Below are 10,533 nucleotides of genomic sequence, written 5' to 3'. Positions count from 1 at the left end.
ATGGTATATTCATGTCTAAGAGGTCAGCAGGTCATAAGCTTAGTTTTAAGAATAGCAATTGGAATGTAAAAAGATATTGATATGTAGTAGAACAAAGAAAGGATATGTCTTTTATAAAGAAAATCATGTCTAATCCATAATATAGTTAGTTGGATAATTATTTCATATAATCAATTTATTAGTTAGGAATAGTGTGTGATAAGTTTAGTATCAATTATTGTTGGTTATATCTATGCATTTATGTGACCATTATCCTTTCTAAAGATATGTGAAGCCATTATATCAGATGACAGTATCATATATTTCTGTCTTCTAAGAGGTTTTCAAATAACGTCATACTAAGTATAGTTTAGAAGGTTTACATATATGGACACTAAGAGTATATGTTTAGAAGAAGCACAAATAAGGGTTTTACTTATTTAGCTCACACTGAATTAGGAAATAACTGTTTAGTGGGTTGGTCTGGTAAAATATATATAACATGTGCCTTAGAGATAGAGAGTCACATACACTCACTCACACTCATACATCAAGACATTATACAGCTGACACGCACTGACATATTTGTCTCCTGGTAAGGCCTGCAAAGCCTTGATACACCTGTTGTCTTCCTTGCCGAGACTAAAACACTTGTCATAGAACAGGCAAGAGATTAGACATTTCTCCAAAGCTTATTTCTTTTTCCATAATATACAACTTTTGTTATATTTTACTCTGTATTTTATTTTATCTTTTGTATTCATTTTTGATGCCAAGTGTGCATTAAATAAAGTCACACTGTTTTAAGTCAGCCTGGCACTAGAACAATTTGCCTCAAACGCCTAAAGACAGACACTTAAATAATATAAGTGTCACGATATTTAACAATGAACGACCTGAAAATTCAGACCAATCATGTTCTATCTCTAGTAGCTTTCCTTGTTCATGCTTAAATATTATTTCTGCTTTCTGAAGTTCTTCAGACAAAGCAATTAATAATCCCTTATCCTTTTGTATGATCTCTGCCCATTCCTTCCATGGAAACTCATCTACTTGAGATATATTATATTGTATAGATAGAACACTCACATTTTTCGTAAGTATATTAGTTAAATTTACTCTAATTTCATTTAAACTAATTCCTGTAAGATCTCCTTCTGTACAATACAAGCCTCGACTCAGGATATCTGTATGTGTGCAGGATAGGAAGAAAGCTTTCACTGTTTCAGTGTCTGTCATGACTTGAAAACAGACTTTCCTTTTTCCTACAACAGTGACTAGGTCAAATGAAGTTTTTACTTTTTCTATTCTTGCTGTACATAATGAATGATTATGAAAACAAGAGTGAAAAATACTTTTGTCCTGATTAGGCAAACATATTACTTTTGATTGAAAATGTAAACAAGAAGATAAATCTAGTTGTTCTGGTTCAGATGTATTAGTATCCAAAGCAAAATCTACAAATTGTAATTGATAATATAACAACTGGGTATTACTAACTGGCAATCCTAAGACTGTAACTGGAACTAACATTTGTTCTTTCCCAGCAATGGGAATCATTGAGGTACCATAGCATTCATGTTGATTACATCCTACCCATTTATTTACCCATAAATCTGTATGATTTTTTGCAAATACATATTCATTAGGTAAACTTTGCAAAAGACTTAGAGGAGTTATTCCACTTTGGAATGCTTGTGCAATTATTTTAAAATTGGTAGAATACTCTGTCTGTATTTCTAGACATGTTCTGGCTATGTGGGAATGTTGTTCTCTGTCCATTAAATTCAAAGTAACATCTTGTAAGTGGACTACAGCTGGGCCTATAACCGTAGCTGTCTTCATTAACATATTTTCTAATATTTGATTTACATTTCTTTGAACTTTAATACTTTTACTACCCACTAAGCCCGCTGTTTCCAGATCAGACTGTAATGTATTAATATCCATACTATTGGTAATACTTCCAATAGTACCAATTCCACCTAAAATTCCTTCTATGATACCTCGTTTATTCCTGTTGTTATTTTTATTATTAGCTCCAAACCATTTATCCATACCCAATTCCATATTAATTAAGTATTCTTGACATTGAGGATACTAATTTTCCATTCAGAAACATTAAATTTCCAAAGTATAATCACAAAATGTCCTTCTCTTAAGAGATGTCTGGGTTGGAAATGATTAATTTGAAATGGACTAGAAGGAATAAATTTTTCTTCAGTACACTTAATGTTCTTAGGAGATGAAATTATAACATTTGCAGTATCACATTTCATTGGATTATTTTCTAATGATATGCAACATTCATATATGACTCTGTCATTAAGATTTGGACTACTGTGTTGATAAATAAAGTTATTGTTAGTCCAATCTACATTTCCAAGATTACTCTTACGAATTATATTAGTAGAGCTATGGAAAAGACTGCCCAAAAATTCACCATTTCTTTTCCAAGTTAATAGGGAATTTTGAGGTAAATATATTTGTGTAGTACATATCAAATTTAAATCATCCTTTCCTTCAATAATTTTAACAGCTTGAGGAGATACTTTTATATCTGGAATAATCAAGTCTACAATTGAAATAGTTACTCTCACTTTAACGTGAGCTGAACCTCTTGTTATTTGAAAATCCCATACTCTAATTACATCTCCTTCTTCATCTCCTGTAATCTTTAAGTGTTCAGGATCCATAAACTGTAAATAATATTGGGTCAAAAACCAAATATCTGTTTTGGATCCTCCTACAGAAGAAGAACCTACTCTATCTCCAGTTACATCGCCAGTCCAAATTGTAGACTCATTTCCTTTTAAAACTATGGACCAGAAGCCCATCTCAGTTAAATTACATTCATATGTACCAGTTTTATTATTATGTACATATGATCCTTGCATTTTTGTAAACTTTGTTTTAGATTCTATTCTAGCTTGTATTTCAATAGAGTTACTATGAAGAAAATAAAACTGCATACAACAAGTAGCTCCATGACCTATACAAGCAAGTCCATACAAGTCTACGGCTGTGTCAATGTCACTGTATCTTGGAAAATGTCTCTTGTTTCTGGATAAAGGCAATTCTCTTTTATGCAGGGTCTCAGACTTGATCTTCTCTGCTGGGCTGGAAAAAGTCATATAAGTTTTTAGGAATAAAAATGTCATTAATGAGAAAAGGAGTCCTGTGATGACGAATTTTCTCCTTTTAATGTTCTTTCTTTCTTTCCACTTTTCTGATGTTGTCAGTATTTCTTTTTGGAGTTTGATGTTCCTCCATATTTGATTATCAGATGTCATTTCTGCAAAAGAAACGCAGTATCATTATCTTGGCATAAACAGCTTGCATTGATCAGTGTGAACCCATATTTTTTGTTGTCTCCGTGCATTTTTAACAGAATTGAGAGGTCTTTGGACTTGTATCATTACACCACGTGTGTCCAAAATTTCAAAAGGACCTTCCCAATTACTTTGCCACGGCCCACTTTTTCTAAATGTTTTAATCATGACTTGTCCACCTTTCTCAAATTTGGAGGAGTGTGGAGGGATCATTTTCTGCATGTGAGTAGCTGCATGTGGCAAAATGGCATTTAGATTGTCTTGCAACATCTGTAACCATTTGGTTTTCTCAATTGCTTCTTTCTGCGGAGTTGACAAAAAACACGGTTCATGTGGAAAAACAAGCGGCATTTTTCTACCTGTCATCAGTTCAAATGGACTGTATTGTGTAGATGAAGATGTTGTACTTCTGATACTCATCAGAACAAAAGGCACGGCATCTACCCATGTATGTCCTTTGTCTAACAACATTTTAGCAATTCTGGATTTGATAGTCCTGTTCATTCTTTCCACAATACCTGCAGATTGCGGATGGTATGGAACATGAAATCTTTGCTGGATTCCCAAAATTTTACACATTGCCTGCATTACTTTACCTGTGAAATGAGTTCCTCGATCTGAACTGATGTCAATTGGGATCCCCCAAGTAGGAAAAACATGATTAATTAACATTCTTGCAGTTGTTAGTGCATCGTCTGTGCGTACAGGTAAAATCTCAACCCATTTTGAGAAAACATCAACAATTATGAGAGCATATTTGAAACCATTTTTTCCTGTTGGTAATGGTCCTATATAGTCAAGTTGTAATGTGGACCATGGACCATTAGCTGGAGGAGTTCTTTGTAAAGGAGGTTTCTGTCCTTTTGGCCTGGGGTTCACTTGAGCACAAATAAGACAAGATTGAATTACATTGTCTGCAGTCTCATCCATTTTTTCCCAGAAAAATTTCTCTTTGAGAATCTCTAACAATCTCTGTTTACCTACATGGCCTAAACTTTCATGATTGTATTTTGTGAACTCCACTTGTAAATGTTTTGGTATGACAGGACGCAGAACCCCGTTACAGTCATGAAACAAAATCTCGTTTTCAAAAACAAAGGAAGATTCTGTATCAACCTGAGAAGCAGAAAGGGACGGGTCCTTTTTCTGTTCTTCTGCAAATGAGGGGATCTTTGTATCTGTTTTTCTGACTGTGTTTACTGAAACTACTTCAGATGGAGTCTCTGACTGTTCATTAACAGCTGCTTCTTTTGCTAATGTGTCAGCTATCATATTTCCTATGCTCAGTTCATCATTGTCTTTCCTATGCGCTGGTACTTTAACAATTGCATAGGCACAAGGGTTTATCCCTGCTAGTGCAAAAATTGACTCTAGTATCTCTCTGTGTGCTAAAGCTTTGTTTGAAGCATCTACAAAACCTCGTCTTTTCCAAATTGGAAGATAATCAGTAAGAGAACGCACAACATATGAACTGTCACTATAAATCACTAGTGGACCTTGGTTCTCTTCTTTGTCTACAGTTAACACTGTCTCAATGGCTATCAGTTCTGCTTTTTGTGCTGAAAAGTGTCCTGGAAGTCTGTGTTGTATGACATATCCTCTCTTTGGAAACCAGATTGCATAACCTGAAAAATACTCCCCTGAGACACAATAACGTGAACCATCCACAAACACAGGTTCATCAGTCTTCTCTGCTTCTCTGCGAAACAGAGGAGAGTGAGTGTCTTGGACTTCACATGAACACTCATGTTCTGATCCATTATATTCCATCAATTGAGGGAGTACATATTTGGCATTATGTTCAACCTGGATCTGTTTGGGTGATAAAGCCAACAACCATTGTGAAAATCTTTGATTGGAAACACCTGGGATGTTTTTTTCAAGGAGAAATTTCAGGGTGGAATGAGGTGTTTGTAAGATAATTTTGTTGAATCCTACAATGTGCTCAGTTGCTTTTACTGCATAGTGAACTCCTACCAATTGTTTAACACATGTGTCAAAACCTTTCTCAACAGGTGTTAAAAGCCTAGAGAAATATGCTAGGATCCTCCAATTTCCTCCTTGTAGCTGAAGCAACACCGAAGAAATAGCAGTTTCAGATGTATGTACCTGCAAAGCAAATGGTGCTTGCTTTTCTACTGTAGTTAGGGCTGGTGCTGTCTGCAAATCTTTTTTCAAAGATTCAAAGGCCTTTTGCTGAACTTCTGTCCAAGGACCAAAACCATTTTCCTCATTATTCTTTAGAAGTTCATACAGAGGTTTTGCTTTATCAGCAAATGACTCAATGAACTCTCTAGAAAAATTCACTAATCCTAGGAATTGTCTTAGTGCTTTGAATGTTGTTGGTACAGGAAGTGCAGCAATAGCATTAACCCTTTCTTGCAAAGGTTGGCATTTACCCGGACTGATCTGAATGCCGAGAAACTTGACCTCGCTTTTCATGAGCTGAACCTTACGAGTATTCAGCTTGAGACCTGCATCTTGCAGCAGATCAAACAATTCTGCCAAAAGGGTTAAATGTTCTTGGTTATTTTCTGTTGATAACAAGATATCGTTCACATATTGTAGGATACAATCTGGCCTAGAAAATTTGGATAGGACTTCCGCTAAAGCTTGATGAAATTCGCTAGGACTCAAATGGAGGCCTTGCGGAAGACGATTAAAGGTATACTGAGAATTTGCGAAGGAGAAGGCAAATTTATATTGACAGCTTTTAGATAAAGAGATTGAGAAAAATCCATTTGCAATGTCAATCACAGAGAACACTTTTGCTTTTGCATCAATTCGGGACATTATATCTGGTGTATCTGCCACTATTGGAGCGCAGCTTGGGGTATATTTATTCAGCATTCTGAGATCTACCAGAAGCCTGAATGATTTAGGGTCATCACGTTTAGGTACTACCCATAATGGATTGTTTGTTACAGAATTTGTTTTTCTGATAATACCTTGTTGCAGAAGCTCCTGTATGACTATTGATACTGGTTCAATAGATTCTGGTGGCAATTTGTATTGCTTCTGTGGGGGCGGATCCTTGCCTTGCACGTCTACTTCTATGTCTTTAAATAGACCGGCCTCATTTTTGCCTTGGCTCCAAAGATTTTTGTATGATTTGACCAATTGTTCTAATTGTTGATTGTCACCACTATCTGGCCATTTATGGTCTGCAGCAAGCACTTCTGTTAAACAGATGCTGCCGACCTCACAGTAATCTGCTGGGTCAATTACCACAGGCTTACGATTAATGGAACCTTTCCATACAATGCCATTACCAAGATCAATTATCCAACCTCTTCGTTGAAGGATATCTGTCCCAATGATATTCTCTGCACCTTGACAATACCAAATATCAATCTCAGTATCCAAATAATCAGGGATTTCAAATGAAACATTTTTACACATTGAAGCTTTCGAGTTACCTGATCCGTTAAATCCAACAACTGTACATACTGTTGCATCTGTCAAAAGAGGTAATCTTACACCAGTAATAGAAATGTCAGCACCTGTATCAATTAGAAACTTGAGCTTTTGTCCATTCAATTTTGCTTTAATGTAAGGGCGTCCACATTTATCTAGACATATTGGTGTTACATATTCTAGATGATGAGATTTTATTTCCTTTTTATTGTCTAGTCATGGAGTAGGCAATAATGGAGCTGAATTAACAGTGGTTGACTGCAAGTTCTTTTCAGTCAAACCGCTGCTGACCGATAACTCTCTGATTTGTTTTATCAGAGGAGCATAGGGAGAAGAAGATTGAGTTTCCTTCTGACTAGGAGGAGCAGATGGTTCAAGAGAAATAAGTCCATTTTCTTTACCTAAATTTCTTGAATCCTTTATCTGCATATCCTTTAAGAATTTTTTACACTTCCATTTTAAATGTCCAGGCTTTTGACAGTAGTAACAAGTTATTGGCTCTCTCTGTCTCACCTGCTTGTATCTGTCACTTTTACTAAGAGCAGTCATTCCTGTCTTAGCTGTAGTTTGACCGTTCCTATTTAAAGTGTCATTTTGAACTAGAGCTATCTTAGACTTGAGATAGTTCTGTTTCATTTGTCTTCTGATTTTATCAATGAATGAACAAGCATCTGTAATCGAATTTTTATCTTGCACAATGGCCAAAGAAGTTGGATCAAGATATTTAAATTTTTTTACAAATGCTTTTATCATACCTGTATCGTTTTCATCATCTACGCCCAAGACCATTTTGTATGCCTTTGTGAATTTAATTTTAAATTCATAAGGGTCCTCTCTAACTGAAGTCTGTAATGAGTCTAGTACAGCAATGGGCAAACTACGGCCCGCGGGCCGTATACGGCCCGGCGGACCTTTTAATCCGGCCCGCGGAGCTAGGCTCCCGCAAGGCCAGTGGTCGGCAAGCCGCGGCTCTTTGCCGGGCGCCCGCTCCCCTCCCTCCTCTCGGGCGGGCGACCTCCTCTCCTCCTCTCCCCTCCCCCCCTCTCGGATGGCCGCCCCCCCTCTCGGATGGCCGCCCCCTCCCTCCTCTCGGGCGTCAGGACTCTGCAGCTGTCAGGATGTAGGCGGGGCAGCGTGACGAACTCTTCTCTCACAGTCCTCCCTGAAGACCAGAACGGCGCGGGAATACGAGAGGAACGCGCGGAGCAAAGGTAAGTGAATTGACACAGGGGGGACTTACTATATGGGGAATGAATTACTATATGGAGGACTTACTATATGGGGAATGAATTACTATATGGAGGACTTACTATATGGGGGACTTACTATATGGGGGATGAATTACTATATGGAGGACTTACTATATGGGGAATGAATTACTATATGGGGGACTTACTATATGGGGGATGAATTACTATATGGGGGACTTACTATATGGGGAATGAATTACTATATGGGGGACTTACTATATGGGGAATGAATTACTATAGGGGGGACTTACTATATGGGGGAATTACTATATGGGGGATGAATTACTATATGGGGGATGAATTAATATGGGGGATGAATTAATATGGGGGATGAATTACTATGTGGGGGATGAATTACTATGTGGGGGATGAATTACTATATGGGGGATGAATTACTATATGGGGGATGAATTGCTATATGGGGGATGAATTGCTATATGGGGGACGAATTACTATATGGGGGACGAATTACTATATGGGGGATGAATTGCTATATGGGGGATTAATTACTATGCTTACTATGGGGGAATATTACTATACTTACTGTGGATGACACATACACATCATTCATCTACTCTTGGTCCGGCCCCCGGGTCCAATATATGAACCCATTGCGGCCCTCAAGTCAAAAAGTTTGCCCACCCCTGGTCTAGTACTTCTAAAGAAGGTACTTCCTCACCTGTGGTACATAACAACAATTGTCGTAATCTGTCTGATGCGTCACTATGTATCTCCTGTCCGTCATCGTCAATAACAGGTGATTGCACAAGTCGTCTAGCAAAATGAGCTGGGATCCAAAGATAATAGATACGGTTACGCTGTTCGTCAGTCAAGTGATAACGATCTGTATAAGACTCGAAGATGTCCGCATTATAAAAGGCATCGACCTTTGAGTCATACGCTGGAATATCTTTTAAAATTTTAATTAATTGATCATGAATTTGTAACTTTAATTTAGCTGCACGGTCTAGTAGTTTTTTCTTTCTAACTTCGGCTTCGTCATTTGCGTCATCTTCCCCCATTTCAGGAATGCAGGAAGCTTGAGGCTTTGACTGTTTAGAATCAGTCTTTTTACCACCTTTTGTTAATACAGCAACCTCTTTTCTGTCATTCTGCAGTCTTAACAAAAGATTTGTTTTAGAATCAATTTGCTCCTCAAGATTTTCTATGTAGTTACAAAGTATGTCACAATTTGGACAATTAAGAGGATCTTGAGACAAATTTTCATGCATTTCTGTGTTCTGTACAGTGCTACATTCTGTCTGCTTTAGTGTAGAAACACTTTTAGCAGGTAAATCAATATTCAAAATCATTTTGTTGAATATTCTTACCAACTTTAAGATATTAGATATCTTCTTATGCTGTTTGTTTACAGTAAATCTAGATTTATCTATCTGAACATTGGCCTGTAAACATTCCTTGTACATGTACTGCCATAATTTACCATCATCAGGATATAAAGAAACATCCTTAAACTCTAACTTGCTTTCTATAGCTAGTTTATCAATAAATTCCATAACTTTTACTCACCGTAATCAGATGATTTTCTTTTTTGCAGCCGGTGGCTCAGTCACTGGACCTCTCGTCCACGTCTGACGAAACACAAACGCCTTCACTTCTAGGTTCTTTGCACCGTGTTTTTCCAAGACTTGATCAGTCTGTGCTCTCTCCCCCTTTATCAAGGAATGAAAAACCCGGAAAAACGGTGGCGGAGGCTGGCTTAGCCAAATGTTAAATATCGTGACACTTATATTATTTAAGTGTCTGTCTTTAGGCGTTTGAGGTAAAGTGTTCTAGTGCCAGGCTGATTTAAAACAGTGTGACTTTTATTTAATGCACACTTGGCATCAAAAATGAATACAAAAGAAAAAATAAAATACAGAGTAAAATATAACAAAAGTTGTAGATTATGGAAAAAGAAATGAGCTTTGGAGAAATGTCTAATCTCTTGCCTGTTCTATGACAAGTGTTTCAGTCTCGGCAAGGAAGACAACAGGTGTATCAAGGCTTTGCAGGCCTTACCAGGAGACAGATATGTCAGTGCGTGTCAGCTGTATAATGTCTTGATGTATGAGTGTGAGTGAGTGTATGTGTCTCTCTATCTCTAAGGCACATCTTATATATATTTTACCAGACCAACCCACTAAACAGTTATTTCCTAATTCAGTGTGAGCTAAATAAGTAAAACCCTTATTTGTGCTTCTTCTAAACATATACTCTTAGTGTCCATATATGTAAGCCTTCTAAACTATACTTAGTATGACGTTATTTGCAAACCTCTTAGACGACAGAAATACATGATACTGTTATCTGATACAATGGCTTCACATATCTTTAGAAAGGACAATGATCACATAAATGCATATAACCAACAATAATTGATACTAAACTTATCACACACTATTCCTAACTAATAAATTGATTATATGAAATAATTATCCAACTAACTATATTATGGATTAGACATGATTTTCTTCATAAAAGATATATCCTTTCTTTGCTTTACTACATACCAATATCTTTTTACATTCCAGTTTCTATTCTTAAGAGAAGCT

General features: G+C 36.8%; 1 protein-coding gene across 1 annotated transcript; it reads right to left on the bottom strand.

Annotated features, from left to right (window-relative positions):
• Positions 1-1,904: 1,904 nt before the first annotated feature.
• Positions 1,905-10,241, bottom strand: LOC149431515 (uncharacterized). The gene is made up of 2 exons (XM_089665519.1): positions 9,509-10,241; positions 1,905-3,274 (listed from the first exon to the last, which is right to left on the bottom strand). Exon 2 carries the CDS (start codon positions 3,270-3,272, stop codon positions 2,055-2,057), a length of 1,218 nt encoding a protein of 405 aa, XP_089521645.1. The 5' UTR covers positions 3,273-3,274; positions 9,509-10,241; the 3' UTR covers positions 1,905-2,054.
• Positions 10,242-10,533: the final 292 nt, after the last annotated feature.

The sequence above is a fragment of the Staurois parvus genome, unplaced genomic scaffold (assembly GCF_062004578.1).
Source record: "Staurois parvus isolate SC_StPar_1 unplaced genomic scaffold, SC_StPar_1.0 ptg002227l, whole genome shotgun sequence".
NCBI lineage: Eukaryota > Metazoa > Chordata > Amphibia > Anura > Ranidae > Staurois > Staurois parvus.
Note: the sequence above shows the minus strand (reverse complement) of the source record. Positions and strands in the feature narration are given on the sequence as shown.

Coding starts and splice junctions, on each gene's coding strand:
- LOC149431515 (XM_089665519.1), bottom strand. CDS start 3,272: ATGACATCTGATAATCAAATATGGAGGAACATCAAACTCCAAAAAGAA.